Source organism: Cajanus cajan, chromosome 11 (genome assembly GCF_000230855.2).
Source record: "Cajanus cajan strain Asha chromosome 11, NIPB_CcT2T_4, whole genome shotgun sequence".
Taxonomy (NCBI): Eukaryota; Viridiplantae; Streptophyta; class Magnoliopsida; order Fabales; family Fabaceae; genus Cajanus; species Cajanus cajan.
The window spans coordinates 904541-922902 of record NC_138527.1 but is presented as its reverse complement, the minus strand read 5'-3'; the positions used below and the strand labels follow the sequence as shown (position 1 = coordinate 922902).

Here is an 18362-nt window from a genome sequence, read left to right as displayed (position 1 = left end):
TTTGTATTTTTCAAAAAAAAAAAACCTTTTGACTAATTAGTAAATATATATTTAAAAAAGCGTGTTAGAAATTCATTTCTTTTATATATTTTCAGAATGAATATTTCCGAACACATTTTTATTCTAGGTTAGGAATTCCAAAACACCATTCCTAGACAATGTTTTTGTAGAACAACGTATGTTTGAGATTGGATGTTCCGAAAAAACTTATAGAAAGGACAAGACAGGTGCAGTTAGAAAATCCCCGCAACACTTGATGTGACGACACGTTGGATGGGCTTTAGAGGCCCAATGCTGTTACGAGAAAAGAACAATGAACATGCCTTTGCTTTACTACATTGATTACGCCGCCACGAAGAACCGTTTGTTTGGAATCGCGTTCAGCTTCTTACTCTCACTCTCACTTTACTACATAGTAAGAGAATGAGAGTCATGGCCGCGTCCTCTTTCAGTAGAAACTTAGCGAGACATGTTTCGTCACTTCATCGCTTCAGACACTTTTCCTCTTCCTCATCTCCTAAACTTCCTCGCTCTTCCAACAAAGTTCGTTTTTTCTTCTCTTCTCTCAAACCATTGGACCAATCACATTGCATTTTTAATTTTCATTCTTCTTATTTATCTTTCATGTCATGTGTTAAATTGAAAACTTTTTTTGTAGCGTTATTTTTATTTAATTATTGATTATGTCTTTCTGATTCATAGGCGCTTACTTTGAATTGCAGGGAAGGTGGTTGACAGGAGCTGCCGTAGGCATTGCTGTAGCTGGTGGAGCTTATGTGAGTGCTGTCGATGAAGCTACTTTCTGGTACTTCATTTCCATGTTTCAGTGTCTTTTTTTTTTCATCACTTTTTTGTATCTATTGAAGTTTGCTTTTCTAATCTTGGCTTAATTAAGGTTATTCATGTTTTAGAAGTATATATAATGTTCATCTAGGTTTGTTTGAAGTCAGCAAACATGTTCTGAGAATCAACTTGGAAAATTTGATAGATTGTTTGTTAGATATTACAAAGGCCTTGAAGTGTAGACATTTGAACAGATACACCTTACCTTGAGCTGAAGAATGGGCGCAATTGGATCAAACTGTAAACTACTAGTACTTGGTCATGGGGACTTCGAAATCATGCCATCAATCAACTATCCCAAAAGCTTAATAATGATGATTATAGGAGATCGGTTAAACAATCAAGGCATAATCAGTTGAATGTGATTGATACTAATATTAGGAGTTTTTTTTTTTTTTTTTTTTTTTTTTGTATTAGTATTCCTATAAATTAGATATGGTTGCTTCCTTTCTTATTAGTTTATGTTGCAAATCCCACATCAAGTAGTTATAATGCTATAATAGTGTATATAAATGAGGATCAGTCTTTACTTTGCAAATTAATTTTATAAGGTTGAGTTAGGTTCTTAACTCACTTTCTTCCAATGCTATTAGGACTTATATCCTAGGGATTATTGATTGGCATTGGACTTGTTGTGTTATCTTCCATCTAGCCGCTATGAGACCACCTACAAATTTTCAGTCTTGCAAACTTCACGCTTGAAACGTCTCGTCCTTTGTGTGAACAAGTTTGTTGGAGATCCAATGTTGACTAGTAATAAGTTATAATGGTGTATATAAGTATAGAGTAATCCTTACCTTACAAGTCGATATATAAGATTCATAATCCACTTTCTTAAAAGGTTAAATAAATATAAAATAAAATCAGTTCTGATTTTGTTGTATCGGATTTTGGTCCTAAATTTGTGAATGGAGGTGTTATACTCATATATATTTTGCAATTCTACTGCAATATGACATGGAGAGTTTCATTCTCTCATTTTTATGAACCTTTTGAAATGCATACCTCAGAAATGAATGGTCCTGATTTCAAGTTATCCTCGTTCCAGTGGATGGTTATTCTCAGCAACAAAACTTGTCAATCCTATTTTTGCTCTATTGGATCCAGAGGTTGCGCATAGACTAGGTCTCTCAGCTGCAGCTCATGGTTGGTTTCCAAGGGAGAAGAGGCCCGATCCATCAAGCATAGGCCTTGAAGTCTGGGGAAGAAAGTTCTCCAATCCATTGGGTCTTGCTGCAGGCTTTGATAAAAATGCTGAGGCTGTAGATGGGTTACTTGGTTTGGGATTTGGATTTGTTGAGGTTGGCTCTGTTACACCTTTTCCCCAAGATGGCAATCCAAAGCCTCGCATCTTTAGGTTGCGAGAGGAAGGGTAAGAGTTTGTATTTTGGTTCTTTTTCTCTTACTGATTAATATTTTATGCCCTTTTTATCATTTCACCTTTGGTATCACTTAGCATTGCAAAATGAGCTGGAGATATGAAAATTGTTAATTCTGATGACATGAACTTCTTTAAGGTTGCTTATGTTGTCCTTTCTGTGAGACTGATTAATTTAATGTGCAGTGCTGTTATAAATAGATGTGGCTTTAATGGTGAGGGAATTGTTGCTGTAGCAAAGAGGCTGGGTGCTCAGCATGGTAAGAGAAAATTAGATGAAACTTCAAGCACTTCAACTTCTTCCAATGATGAAGTGAAAAATGGTGGAAAATCTGGCATTGGCATCCTTGGTGTAAATCTTGGAAAGAACAAGACAAGTGAAGATGCTGCAGCAGACTATGTTCAAGGAGTTCATTCATTGTCCCAGTATGCTGATTACTTGGTAAACTTTTCTTGCATACTTTTTACTTGAAAATAAAAATGATAAATAGAAAACCTAATTGTCGCAGTCCTCTTTTGACATGATAGTGTACAGGTGATCAATAAAATTACAAAAGTTTTAATGTCTAACATGGTAGGTGTCTTCATGGGGTTAGACAGGTGCAGTCCATGTAGTTAGTAACTTTTCTTTGTTTTGAAATGTGAATTAATTATTATTTAAACAAAGAAGGCTTTTGTTGTATTGTATTTTAAACAAGAAAAAGCAGATAATAAAGAAAGAAGGAAAAAAATAAAATGCTAAATCAGGAATTGATGATAAGGATTCTTCATGGTAGAAGGACAGAAAGATAAAAATCTTGGTGAATGAAACATGTGTACATTAGTCAAAAATTGCAAGGAATTATTTGAAATTTCCTTAAGTGATAATATGAACATATGTTTAATGCCCAAAATAATAGTAAGTGATTAAGTTTATAAACTTATATGAAACAACTGGAAATTGCAAAGACCTATTTAGAATTTCCTTAGTTTCAGGACTAATATGACAATACATTACACTTTTAGTCACCAAAATGATGGCTTACTGATTCTGCATATCATCTATATATGTACTATCTTTATAAACTTACTGATTCTATTCTCATGGATATATATAATATCGATGATTACTAAATGCATTTTGTTATGTGATACATGAGCATACTGTTTTCTAAATGCATTAACTATAATATTTCCAACAAAATAAAAGGTGAAGCAAAACTTCCTGATATCTAATAAAGTCAGAAAGGCATCCCCTTAGAACCATTGGTGGAGCACCATAGAGAGGTCATGAGCTTTTTATGGTCACTTGTTTTTAGCAATAGAAATGTGGTCTGCAAACTTGAAGCACTTCGGATAAGTTGGAGGTTTTGCTTTTGGTTAAAATACTATTTAACCAACATCTTTTTTTATCCCTTTACAGGTTATTAATGTTTCATCACCCAATACCCCTGGCTTGCGGACACTTCAAGGAAGAAAGCAATTGCAGGATCTTGTGAGTAAGGTAGAAACTAAAATGTGAAACTTTCTCCACGTGTTTCATATCTTGCATTTTTGAGAGACTGACTTTAGTAAAATTTTCTTCTTCCTTAAGGTTCAAGCTGCACGTGATGAAATGAAATGGGGTGAGGATGGCCCACCTCCATTGCTTGTAAAAATTGCTCCAGATTTATCAAAAGACGACCTTGAAGATATTGCAGCAGTAAGTATATCCATACTAACATACTTTTTTCAATTTTCTTCACCTCACAATCTGTATAACAATCTTCCTCTGATGATAGGTTGCCTTGAATCTTCACTTGGATGGACTGGTACTTCCCATTCTCTCTGCTCTATCACTAATTTGGACTTTGTTCATATTCACATTGATGTGCTGTCTATGTTTGTTGCCTTATTTATTCATTGACCAGCCTTATTTGGGGAGACAGTGTAAAAGAAGACACCTAAATGGGACAGAAAATCCCCAACCTTGACACTCAAAAATTGTTTGATAAGCACATAAAAGAAAGAGACGATAGAAGGACAATAACAAATACTGTTTCACATTTTCACTAGTGATGAGAACTGGCTATCAAGTTTATTTTCCTGTCATGCCTGTTCTGCTGTAGAGTCCATTCATGATACAGAAACCATAGAAGAACACTGTGTAATATTCATTTTATTTTTGTTAGAATAGTGGATTAAGCCTAACTCAACCCTACAAAACCGGCTTGTAAGGTGAGGGTTGCTTTCCACTTATATACTATTCAATTGCCTAATCTCTAGTCGATGTGGGACTTGGGTTTTTCCCAATACACCCCCTCACGTCCAGCACTATTGGGCTTGGTACGTGGATAAATGGTAGGTGGCCCTTTTTAATGATCTAGGATTGGCGGGACTTGGGTTTTTCCCAATACACCCCCTCATGCCTGTGAGACATGCATCAATGGTGGGTGGCCCATTTTTAAAGTGGATCTAAATGGCTCTGATACCATGTTAGAATAGTGGATTAAGCCTAACTCAACCCTACAAAACCGGCTTGTAAGGTGAGGGTTGCTTTTCACTTATATACTATTCAATTGCCTAATCTCTAGTCAATGTGGGACTTGGGTTTTTCCCAATATGTGGGAAATCAAATAGTATTTTAGGAAATTTGTATATTTCCTTGTAATCTGTACAGATTTGAATAATTAGGTACAATCCCATAAATCAAGGGATTCTAGAATAAAATAGAGTTATTATATTTCCTAAAATAGCATAGGTCTCCTGTATATATCTTGTATGATCTCTTTGTATTATAAAATAGAAAATTAGTTTTCATTTAACCTAATTTTCCAGATGGTATCAGAGCTTCCGACCTAGGAAGCTTTGTCTGCGCACTGTAAAACCCTAAATTGGCAGCCTGCATTGCTGCTGCATTTTTTCCTAACCCTAAGACGGCAGCCTGCATTGCTGCTACATTTTTTCTAACCCTAAGACGGCAGCCTGCATTGCTGCTGCATCTTTCCCTATACATCCGTTGCACCTTTTTTTTCCCTGCTGTTTTCTCTGTGCCTTAATCGCACAACCTTTCCTTTTATTCTTCACCACTCAGCCACCTTGCTATAATGTCAGGGGAAAAGGAGGTTGTGAACCCCACCCCAGAAACAGGGAATACCCAATCCCAGCAACCAGGAGAATTGCAGAATATTCATTCTGCATATAGACTAAATGAAAGAAATTATTTGAAGTGGGCCCAACTTGTTCGTACAGTGTTGAAGGGAAAAGGGAAGTTGAGTCACCTGACGGAGTATGGACCTAAACAGGAGGATCCCAAGTTTACTACATGGGATGAGGAAGATTCAATGATCATGGCGTGGCTGTGGAATTCAATGATTCCAGAAATTAGTGACACCTGCATGTTCCTTAACTCAGCAAAAGAGATTTGGGATGCAGTAGAACAAACCTACTCTAAAGCCAAAGATGCTGCTCAAGTATATGAAGTAAAGGTGAAAACTTTGGCAGCAAAACAAGGGAACAAGACTGTTACAGAATATGCCAATCAGCTGAAATCATTATGGATGGAGCTAGACCATTATAGAGTCATAAAAGCCAAATGTACTGAAGATTCAACACTTCTCAAGGACTATATCGAGCAAGACAGAGTTTATGATTTCCTTGTTGGTTTGAATCCTGAATTTGATTAAGTAAGGATTCAAATATTGGGGAAGCAAAAGGTACCATGCTTCAATGAAGTGGTGGCTATTGTGAGAAGTGAAGAAAGTAGAAGGGGTCTCATGTTAGAGAGTCCAGCAGTAGAGAACTCAGCAATGGTGGCTGACCATAAAGGAGATCAGACTTTGGCCATGATAGCCGAACAGAAGAAAGGAGGATCAACAAATGTGGACAAGAAAGGTGATGGTCTATGGTGTACCTACTGCAATAAGCCCTGTCATACTCGAGAGAAGTGCTGGAAGTTGCATGGGAAGCCTTTAAATCGAGACCGAGAAGGGCGATATAGAGGAGGCTCCTCAAGGAAAGGAGGACAAGTTTATGTTGCTGCTGGAACAAATGAAGAAAAAAAACTAGAAGCTACTGCCCATCTTAACCAAGAGGAGATAGAGAGGATGAGAGCCCTCCTTAGTAAGCTGGAAAAACAAACAGGTGTGTGTTCTTTGGCATACTCAGGTAAGTTTCCACTTTCTTTTGGATTAAATGTCTCAGATACACCCTTTAACCACTATTGGATATTGGACTCTGGAGCCACAGACCACATGACACCATTAGCCAAACACTTCTCCACATATTCACCATGTCCTAGCAACAAGAAAATTGCCACAGCAGATGGAACCCTTATAACTGCAGCTGGTCAAGGAAATATACAAATCAATCCTTTAATAATCTTAAAAGATGTTCTCCATGTCCCAAAGCTTTCCACCAACCTAGTCTCTATACAAAAACTTATAAAGGATTTGTCATGTAATGTTTTTTACAACGATCATTGTGTATTTCAGGACAAGGATTCGGGGAGGACGATTGGACATGCTAGAGAATGGAATGGCCTTTACTATCTTGAAGATCCAAGTCTGTCCAGTAAGAACAGAATCTCGCACTCCTTCATATCTGAATCTATGATGACCAACAAAGAAAAAATCATGCTTTATCATTGTCGGCTGGGACATCCTTCTTTTGGAGTTATCAAAATTATGTTTCCTTCTCTGTTTACTAAGTTAGATGTTGAGAGTCTACATTGTGAGGTGTGTTAACTTGCTAAGCACAAGCGTGTTTCTTTTCCAATAAGTAATAAAATTAGCAATTTTCCCTTTTATCTTGTTCACACTGATGTATGGGGGCCTTCTAATATTCCAAATGTGTCTGGTGCTCGATGGTTCGTCACCTTTATAGATGATTGTACAAGGGTCACTTGGGTCTTCCTACTTAAACAAAAATCTGAAGTCAGTTCTGTCTTCCTAAACTTCCATTCCATGATAAAAAATCAATTTGGTGTTAATATTAAGAGACTTAGGTCAGATAATGCTAAAGATTACTTCAATCATGTCCTTAATTCTTTTTGTCAAAAAGAAGGTATAATTCATGAGTCTTCTTGTGTCAAAACACCACAGCAGAATGGGGTCGCAGAGAGGAAAAATGGGCATTTATTAAATCAGACCCGAGCATTGTTGTTCCAAAATAGTGTTTCAAAAAATTTCTGGGGGGAAGCTGTTCTTACAGCAACACACCTTATCAACAGACTACCCTCTAGAGTCTTAAGATCAAAAAGCCCTATGGAAGTTTTGTTATCTTTCTATCCAAACCTGTCCACTACAAATAATCTTAAACCAAGAGTTTTTGGGTGCACCTCATATGTCCATATTCATAGTACAGACAGGGGGAAACTTGATCCTAGAGCCTTAAAGTGTGTCTTTGTTGGTTACTCATCCACTCAGAAAGGGTACAAATGTTATCACCTTCCATCCAAAAAATTCTCTGTGTCTAGGGATGTTTCCTTCAATGAACAAGAGGGCTATTTCAATCAACCTTATCTTCAAGGGGAGAGTTTCCGGGAAGACAAGGAAAGTAATTCTGGTTTTCCCACTCTTCCAGACTTGACAATTGAACCTAAACCAAATCAAATTGAAGCTGTACCAAGTGAAGCTGGTCAAGGAATTGGCCAAGAAAAGGAAGCTGGTCAAGAAAGTGAAATTAATTGTGAAGATGATCAAGGAGATGTTGAAGATAAGAGATTTGGTAAGAAGCTAGTGTACTCAAGGAAGACTAAGGCCATTCCAGGATCAAGCCATGTTCAAGAATCCAACTCAACTCCACAAAAATAGGTAACAGTTTTTTCTCCAGCTGTGCAGGTTGAAATTGAAACCCAAAATGATCTTGACCTCCCAATTGCCATTAGAAAAGGGACAAGAAAATGCACCAAAGAGCCACTTTACCCTCTCTCAAATTACTTGTCTTTTAAAAATTTCTCTCCTGCCCATAAAACCTTCCTAGTAAACCTAAATAGTACACTTGTACCTAATACCCTATCTGAGGCATTGTCTGATAGAAAATGGAGGCAAGCCATGGATGTAGAGATGGAAGCATTGGAGAAGAACAACACCTGGGAGTTAGTCACCTTACCAATAGGAAAGAAACCGGTTGGATGTAAGTGGGTCTATACAGTGAAATACAAGGCTGATGGATCGATTGAGAGATATAAGGCAAGATTGGTTGCCAAAGGGTTCACCCAAACCTATGGAGTTGATTATTTGGAGACCTTTGCTCCGGTTGCCAAAATGAACACAGTTAGGGTGATATTGTCTCTTGCTGCTAATTATGGTTGGAACTTGGAACAATTTGATGTTAAGAATGCTTTCCTACATGGAGACCTTGAAGAAGAAATTTATATGGAGATACCTTCGGGATATGGTAGAGATGTTGTTGCCAACACTGTTTGCAAGTTGAAAAAGGCATTATATGGGCTAAAGCAGTCCCCCCGTGCATGGTTTGGTAGGTTTACTAAAGTTATGACAGGCCTAGGTTACAAACAAAGCCAAGGGGACCACACTTTGTTCTTTAAACATTCCAAGTCAGGGGGAGTAACAATGTTATTGGTGTATGTGGATGACATAATATTAAACATTCCAAGTCAGGGGGAGTAACAATGCTTGGGCAAGGAATTTGAGATCAAGACCTTGGGAAAACTAAAATATTTTTTGGGAATTGAAGTTGCCCACTCCAAGAAAGGGATATTTATATCCCAACAGAAATATATCACTGATTTGCTCAAGAAAACTGGCAAGGCAGCTTGCAAACCTGCTAGTACCCCATTAGAACCAAACCTAAAGCTTGGAAATGCAGAAGAAGATGTTGCTGTTGACAAAGAGATGTACCAACGATTAGTGGGCAGACTTATATATTTGTCTCATACCAGGCCAGATATTGCCTATGCAGTGAGTTTAATTAGCCAATTTATGCACAGTCCAAAGGAGACCCATTTACAAGTTGCCCACAGAATTTTACAGTACCTTAAAGGAACTCCAGGAAGAGGAATCCTATTCAAAAGAAATGGTAATGTGAAGCTTGAAGCCTATACAGATGTCAATCGTGGATAGGAGGTCAACTACAGGATATTGCACCTTTCTTGGAGGAAATCTTGTAACTTGGAGAAGCAAAAAACAGGGTGTAGTGTCTCGGTCCAGTGCTGAAGCGGAATTCAGAGCCATGGGACAAGGTATATGTGAGTTGCTATGGCTTAAAATCATCTTAGAAGACTTGAGGATAAAATCGGAAGGACCTATGAAGCTCTATTGTGATAATAAGTCAGCAATAAGCATAGCCCACAACCCAGTGTAGCATGATAGAACAAAGCATATTGAAGTAGACAGACACTTCATCAAAGAAAAGCTTGATAGTGGCTTGATATGCACTCCATATGTGTCCTCTCAAGACCAAATTGCAGACATTCTTACCAAGGGATTAGGCAGCCACAATTTTGAGAAAATTGTATCCAAGCTGGGAATGGAAAACACCTATTCACCAGCTTGAGGGGGAGTGTGGGAAATCAAATAGTATTTTAGGAAATTTGTATATTTCCTTGTAATCTGTACAGATTTGAATAATTAGGTACAATCCCATAAATCAAGGGATTCTAGAATAAAATAGAGTTATTATATTTCCTAAAATAGCATAGGTCTCCTGTATATATCTTGTATGATCTCTTTGTATTATAAAATAGAAAATTAGTTTTCATTTAACCTAATTTTCCAGAATTTTATATCAATTTATTTTTATTTGTAGATAATATCAAATACAACCATTTCAAGACCAGATTCTGTCAGCAGGAATCCAGTGGCTGCAGAAACTGGTGGCCTGAGTGGGAAACCTCTCTTTGATCTATCTACCAATATCTTGAAGGAGATGTATATCTTGACAAAGGTATTTGGTTGGTTATATTGTGAATTTGGTTTAAACACTAATGAGATAAAACTTCATTTAGTTCTGCAATCCTATATCTTTTATGCATGCAACTACTTTGGATGGTGCCAGCAATATAGTATCCTAGGTTGCTAATGTATACATCTTATAAGCATTGAATTACAGCTGCCACCAACCCACCATTATTGAAGATATTCAAACCTGAAATTTGTTTCTAAAGTTATTTTCTGTTTAATTAGAATATGTTTAATTATAGATTTAGTATGTGTATGCCAGCACATCATTTGTAAGTATAGTGAAAGTTGGAGGCAACATCCTTGATGTGAAATTTAAATGATATGACCTGCAGATACCTGTGACAAGTATTTAGCTGTATTTAGTGTAGTACTAGTACAGTATGAAGTCTTACTGGTCTGTTTTGAGTTCTTTCCTTTGCAGCTAGGATATTTTATTTCCACATCTGGCTGTCTTCCTGATGCCTATCTAATAAGTTGAGCTCTAATTGTCAATCCAGTTGCATATATACATGTTAATTATGCTTGACAATTTGAAAATGTTCATATTTATCAGGGCAAGATTCCTTTGATTGGCTGTGGGGGCATTAGCAGGTAAAAACTACATTCTCCAATCATTCTCCTTCATTGCTGTAGTTGATTCCAGCTCTCTTAATATTCCTTATGAATACTTCTAAAGGAAAATAAATTATAGTATTATACAACTAATTCTGTGAACCTTCTACGTTTATTTAGTGGTGAGGAAGCATACAAGAAAATACGAGCTGGAGCAACACTTGTTCAACTTTATACTGCATTTGCTTATGCAGGACCTGCTCTTATTCCTCAGATAAAGGTATTAGCCATGCACATCTTAAACATTCTGGTTGAAGGATGGGATGTTTTTTATATGCCTAGGTTGTGGTGTGTCAAGATTTTCTTGTTGCTTATTGTTCTCTCTAGTACCACCGTTCGCTATATTTGGAAAATTCTTAACATGGGTATAATTGTTAAGTTATTTTAACTAATTAGTGAGTGTTTGGTTCAGCTTAGTTTGAAGAAATAATTGTTTATTTTTAGTTTTACTAGCTTCCTGAGAGAGTTTATGAAAAATAAGTTATTATTTCTCCAAATTTAAGTGGTGCCAATTGCCAAACATGAAACATGTACTTAATCTATTGATTTAATAATTTAGTGGTGGAGAGTTGGGATAGATGTATGAGGACTTAGATTTGATCCTCATTATTGCCATTGTAATCTTTCCTACAGATAAAAAAAGAAGAATTGCACTTCTTGCTTCTAAAATTACTCTCACGATTTTTGCCTCCAAAGAATTTTTGTTGTGAATTTCCCCTCAATTTATAAAATGTCACAAAATTTACCCCTACATAAACTGCCACAATTAAGACTAATTTGTGACAGTTTAAAGGAATAACTGTCACAAAATTGTACAGGGGGACAAAATATATGACATTTTGTAAATTGGGAGGCAAAATTTGCAAAAAGTAAAAAGTCAGAGATAAAATTCACAAGATTGTGCAACTTTAGAACTAAAAAGTGCAATTAAGTCTAATTTATTTATTTTGCTCAACAAGTGGTATTAGAGTTTAATTATCTATAAATAGGGACTTGATGATATTATGAAGGATGGACTAACCACCCTGAAATAAGTTCATCAAGCTGCTTTGGAGGGGAATCTCATCTTCTGGTTTTAGCCTACTGTGAAAAAGGTGCATAATACTGTCATTTCCTTAATATCTTCCCCAAAACAACAGTCAGTAAAATTTGCATTAAGGAAAAAATCACACTAATAATGGCTTTGGGTTCTGTGGATGCTGATCATGATCAAAGTGATGACTTTTATGCACATCCCAGTCATGCCATTACTACGGCAGTTGTGACAATATTGGGATGTATGTTGATTCTACCTTGGGGGAGAAAAGGACTAATATTTAAAGTAAATGTGGAAGGATTTCCCATTCTTCCTTTTCTCTGATCAAAGTTATCAAGTAAGATTTAAGTACACATTATCTGAAAATTTTTCATTCGGTTGTTTTAGGCTGATTTAGCTGAATGTTTGGAAAGAGATGGTTTCAAATCTATTCTAGATGCGGTTGGTGCAGACTTCAGATGACTTTGATTTGCTCGTGGATGCAGTGCTGGAAGAGAGATACTATCCGTGTGTTAATGCTCTACTTGGTTCTTTTTGTCATCTTTAATATATACCTGATTTTAATTTTATGTATTGTTTCCCCCACTGGGATTGTTGTTGTTGTTGTAGTAGTACTGGGTTATGATTAGCATGTATTGTATTCTGCTATGTCCCCTATTAAATAAATGATTGAATAGTTTTCTGTTTGTGGTTTCCAAACAACCATGCCTCCTTAGTAATCAAGAATTCCATCGCAACAGTTATTTTATACAATAATTAGATGGTTATGTGTTCATCAGGCCAATTAATTTAAGTCTATTAAATTTAATGGTTCAAATCTTGTCATTGAAAAGTAACAGTAAAGAAGATTGCAAGTCAGAAGTGGAAAAGAGAAAGATTAAGGTACCAAGAGGTTGGTAAGGATCAAAATGTTTCGCATTTTCAATTCTAATCCTCGGCAATTTCTCATGGTAGATGATCTAGATGTTCTCTTCTCTCTAAACTTTTTTTTGCAAGGGTAAAAATGAATGGAGTAGGATGGGTACCATATGATACTATGGTTAGCGTTATAAAATGGTTATTATTTTTGTATAATCCCACTGCTGTTAAGTGGGGACCGGATGTAGTCTTATTACATTTTTTTTGAAATTAAGATACTCTTGGATACATTACTAAAACAAATTATTGAAAAATTTATATAGATTTAGAATATTGGTAAAGAAATTGACACTTATCATTTTTCATTAATTCATAACTATGATGATCACAATTCACAAAAAAATATATTTATGATCATAACAAAAAAAACAAAAAGACTATAGTTTTTGTCCATACCATAACCAATTTTAGTTAACTATATCAATAAAAGCATCTTTGGTAGAACTTAAAACAAATATGAGCTATATAATAGCTTAAGACTCAACCAATATTACTAAATTATTATCTAATGTTAATTGTAACACTCTTCTCTTTCCCTTTCCATCAGGCATAGTTTCTAACCCAGGTTCTCCTCAAAACAATTGTGTCAATTTAAGAAGTCTAGCATCATTATCAAGTGAATGATGTATGTATTTACTAATGTGTCACAACCTTGTCTCTCTCTTTTTTTATATCTTTTATCATAGACAAAAGTTTAAGATTCAAATACATATAAACCAAATATTCTACCCCTTTGGATCTATCATTTTTATTCAAAGAATGAATAAAGTAGTATGGATTCTAATTCCTCTCAAGCATGAGAAAGAATATGGTTGCATAAGAAACTTAAGACAAACTTTTTGGATATGTATCCAAATATATCCAATAAGCATCCTAGAAAAAAAGTTTAAAAAAATGATTTTTTTAAAAATATTTTTTGAATACATATCTGAAAGTATCTAAGTGGTATTAGTATTTAACATAGGTACGACACTTATATTTTTTCATTTTTAAGTATTCGGGCTTCATATATGTAGCCCTAGTCATAATGTGAACCAATATAGGGTGTGTTTGTATTATCATTTGGTTTCTTTCAATACCAAAATTATGAGAGGTCATTCACATTGAACGTGCATTGGAATGTGAGAATAAAGTAAAACAAACACACATAAAAAGCTAGTGTTTTGTTTCTATTTCTACACTTTGTTCTAAACTACATTTCTTATTAAACTACTTAAGATAAACTAAAATATTTAATAAAATTTTTCCATATAATACTTTCAAATTAAATGTTACTTTGATTTAAAGAAAATAATTTATAATAATTTCAGTTAGAAGTGCTTTCTTAATTGATGAAACACTTCATGAAGAGTCATAGCTTATGAAGAGTCATGGATGAAGAGTCGTGAATGAAGAGTCATAAATGAAGGATCATTTCATCATCTATAAATAGGGAGACTTGTGAAGCGGTGAAATGTTGATATGAGTCTATCCAATAAATTCTAGAATCCTTTTTTAGAGAAAGAAAGAAGTAGGTGAAAAAAATTATTGTATTTCTCTTTTAGAGAAAGGGGAAGAGTTGTTTCCACCATGTTTAGTGAAAATTGAGAGATAGACATCTAAGAGAGGTTAGATTATTTGAGTGACCTCTTAAGAAAAAGAGACTAATTATAATTCTACTTTCATAGAGAAAATCTTTATTAGACTAGGTCCCGTAGTTTTTCCTTACTCACATTAAGAAGATTTTTCACGGAAAAATTCTGGTGTTATTACTTGCTACTAGAAAAAGTTAAAATAGCCATCAAATTTAGCAATTGAAATTTAGTAATCATTGACAGGGACCGGTTTAACGATTGATAGCATATTTATTTATATAACGAATTAGCAATCATATTAACAACTAAAACATGTGGTAGCAAATATATCGATCGTTGAGTCTGTCACTAAAGGATTACTTTTCAATATTTTATTTTCAAAAAACATAGCTACCAATTAAGTGATAGAAAATACTACCAAATGACGACAAATTATTTAATCACTAAATAACATTATTAACTATAAAATTGTGATTAACTCTCTTTCGATCACTAAAATGCATATAATTAGTGTCATCTTGCAACCAAATCTTGATTGGTAGCTAAAAAAACTTGATTGAATGATGTTGGTAGCAAATTTTAAATATTTAAAAATTTTCTCTCTATTCTATGAACAAACCATGTTTATGTTTTTCATCTTATATAATTGGTAATATAAATAAATAATTATTTTATTTTATATCACTAATGTTAGTGATAAAACAAAATTAATCATATGAATTTATGTTTAAAATGTTATTGATTTTAATATTTATTATACCATGAACAATTTTAAGAAAACGATTTCCTTTTCAATGTTTTAGTAAAATCATAAATGCTAAGTAAATTATCTAATAGGTTATGATAATTATCTAACTATAAATATAATAAACTATGTAAGTAAAAAAGAAAAAACAAAAAAGGGAACCTTCGATGTGAATATATATATATATATATATATATATATATATATATATATATATATTTTACCATAATAATATTTTAGTTTGTGAAATTAACATTACAACTAATTATTTAATGTAACTAAATTTATAATAAATAATATTTTTTATTGTATATATCATAATATTATTAAAATTTATAATAATAAATAATTTAAACATATAAAGTATATTTTATATTTATGATAAATATTTCATGTTGTGACACAAAATTATTTTTAATTATTGATAATGTCTTAGTAAAAATAATTGAAAGTAAAAACTAAAATTATATATTTAACAAGATAAGAGGTTAAAAAATTATTGAAATAAATAAAAGATTGATTAAATATGAATGACTATCTTATATTAGAGTATTTTTTTTATATTATTCTTTAATGACAACATTTTAAAGAAAATTTTTAATTTATTATCTAATTCAATTTTTATTTATCATATTTATTTAATATTTTAAAAATAATTATCAATAATTAAAATAACCTAATATCATATTATAGATTATATATCTAAAATCTAAAATATAATTTATATATTTAAAAATATTTATTTATATAAATTATAAATATAATTTATATATTCAAATGTAAATTTTTTTAGATATAATTCTTTTAGTTTATTGAAAATTGCTATTAGTAAGGTATCTCATTTTTTTAGATGAGTATCACTTAGAAAGATTTATGAGATTGAAAGGTGCTAGTTATCACAACAATTCTTATTTGATTCTCACAAGATGGACTTTTAATCTCACCATGTTTATCATATAATTGCTTTGGAGAGTTGAAGACTTTAAATGTAATAAGCTACCAATTATTATAGTTATAAAACTAAGAAATCATAAGAAAATATTATTTATGCTATATTTTGAGCTTCTTTTTTTTTTTTAATCTTTTACACCTTTTCTTTTACTTTTTTTATATTTCCACGTCATTTTTTTTATGTTACTCTAATTTATATAAGTCATTTTATTTTAAACCGTTAAATTGATTAAATTTGTTTATTTTATATTGACCCAAGAAAATATTTACTTTATTTTAACTAAAAAAATGTAATTGGTATTATAATTATGACAAAAATTGTATTTTTCCTAAATAATATATTTTTGAATTGAAAAAATAAAAATACTGTACATGTAATAGTGTGATGAAGAAGAGAGAAAAAAATACTTTTTATTTTGAAAATAGAAAGGTTAGCGACCGATTTTGCAATGACAAATTTAGTTTCTTAGATATACCAAGATAGGTCATTCGGATTTTAAATATTTTATTTTAAATAAATACTTATAATTTAGCAACCGATTTAGTGATGAATATTAGTCGACAGTTTGATCCCCATTAATGAAGGTAACCAATATGATAGCGATTGAATAATTGTATATTAGCGATCGAAGAGTTTAGTCACAACTTAGCTACAGAGATCATTTTGATTGTTAAAGGGCTTAGAGACTAGACTTTTAACGATTGATGAGTATTTGTTGCTAAGCCTTTTTGCGACTAATTTACTTAATTTAGCAACCAAATTTAATGGTTGCTAAATGATTTTTTTAGCGTTGTTAGGGAGAAGATTTGTGGTGTATTTCAATCAAAAGAGTTTGCGTCATTTACTATAGCAAATGATCACCACATCTGACCAACAATGTTGGATGGCCAATCTCTTTGGATACCACTTTGATATTGTTTACAAGCCTAGTCTTGAAAACAAAGCAGTCAATGCTTTGTCATGAATGTATAAGGAGGAACAACTGGGGGATATTAATTCAACCCCATTATGGGTTCAAGATCAAGAAGTGAAGAAGGAAGTGCAAAATAATTCCTTCTTAAATATGTCATTGTTGATTTACTCCAAGATCCCAATTCTAGACTGAATTTTGGTTGGTAGTAGGGCACTCTACTTTATAAGAATAGTTTGGTCTTGTCATTTAACTTTTTTTTACATTCCCTTGCTTTTAGAAGAATTTCACTCATCAACAATGGGGGACACTCTAGATTCTTGAGAACTTATAGAAAAATTGTTGCAATTTATATTGGTTGAGTATAAAGAGAACTATTCAAGATTTTGTGTGAGTATGTGATGTTTTCAAAATACAAAAAAAAATATTCAGCTTCTTCCCCTATTGGACTGTTATAACCTTTGTCGATTCTAAATCAAATTTGGGAAGACATTTTCTTAGATTTTATCACTAATTCACCTAAGTCAAAGAGGTACGAGGTTATTATGGTAGTGGTGGATCAATTGTCCAAATATGGTCATTTCATTTCCTTAAACAACCTTACACAACAAGGAAAATATCATAGGTGTTTTGTAACACCTTATTTTTTAATTATTTATCTATATAATTTATGTAAATTATTATATGTTTTATTGTAATAAATATGAAATAAATAATATGTGAGTTTATTATGAATAAAATATATGTAGTCAACATTTTTTTTTAATTTAGTAATATGTATTTTATTGTCAAATCTAACTGTTTTTCAGACAATGTTGTGAGCACGTTATAAAAAAATGGGAAATTAGGTTAAAAAAATTTAAGTAATTTGTAACCTAAATGATAATTTATTGAGTATGGATTAAGAATATATACAATTAAGGAAGGAAGTCTCTAAATTAGAATTTATAGAAATTTCATAAGAATTTAACTTAGGAAATTTATTTAACTAAAATAATAAGCTAGAAAATTATGGAAAAATGTTCAATAAGATCTAAAGAATTTTATCATAATTATTGTATGATTAGAATAATTAATAAAAATGTCTAGTCAGGTTAAACTAAAATACAAGTCTCAACCAATCAAATTATGATACATAAGAAAAATTTAATTAATTAACATAATATTAATTAACATAATCAAGTGATGATCAAGAGACCCAAATTATATATTATTGGTGGTGAAGATTCTAATGATGATATTAACTTCTCAAAATTATAATTTATTTGTAAGATACTTTAATAATTCTACAATGTTCTAGAAAGTTCTATAAAACTCTCGAAAATAGATATCTAATTACTAAATGATTAAATGGGCTGGAAGCTTGACTATTGAGATGCTTAAGTAATTTTAGAAATTTCTATAAAATTCTACAAATGAAAATCTAGAATAGATTGGTAGCTTAACCATTAAAATATTTAAATAATTTTACAAAATTTTAGGATGTTCTATAAAATTTAGAACAACTCCAA

At 32.7% G+C, this 18362-nt stretch overlaps 1 protein-coding gene across 2 annotated transcripts; it reads left to right on the top strand.

The window, feature by feature from the left end:
- The first annotated feature begins 327 nt into the window (after positions 1 to 327).
- LOC109818632 (dihydroorotate dehydrogenase (quinone), mitochondrial) lies at positions 328 to 12454 on the top strand. 2 transcript variants are annotated; one of them, XR_014430486.1, is made up of 11 exons: positions 328 to 543; positions 723 to 805; positions 1892 to 2215; positions 2408 to 2663; positions 3624 to 3704; positions 3795 to 3902; positions 3982 to 4011; positions 6673 to 6751; positions 9950 to 10087; positions 10658 to 10695; positions 10837 to 10936. XR_014430486.1 is itself a non-coding variant. In XM_083066109.1 (11 exons), the coding sequence occupies exons 1-11, from the start codon at positions 424 to 426 to the stop codon at positions 12212 to 12214; spliced, it is 1353 nt and encodes a 450-aa protein (XP_082922235.1). In that variant the 5' UTR covers positions 330 to 423; the 3' UTR covers positions 12215 to 12454. The 2 variants fall into 2 exon arrangements, 1 of the variants encoding a protein (XP_082922235.1); XM_083066109.1 differs by lacking the exon at positions 6673 to 6751 and adding an exon at positions 12140 to 12454 and having other exon boundaries at positions 330 to 543.
- Positions 12455 to 18362: the final 5908 nt, after the last annotated feature.

Coding starts and splice junctions, on each gene's coding strand:
- LOC109818632 (XM_083066109.1), top strand. CDS start 424: ATGAGAGTCATGGCCGCGTCCTCTTTCAGTAGAAACTTAGCGAGACAT. Junction 544..722: donor TTCCTCGCTCTTCCAACAAA/GTTCGTTTTTTC, acceptor TTTGAATTGCAG/GGAAGGTGGTTGACAGGAGC. Junction 3,903..3,981: donor ACCTTGAAGATATTGCAGCA/GTAAGTATATCC, acceptor CTCTGATGATAG/GTTGCCTTGAATCTTCACTT.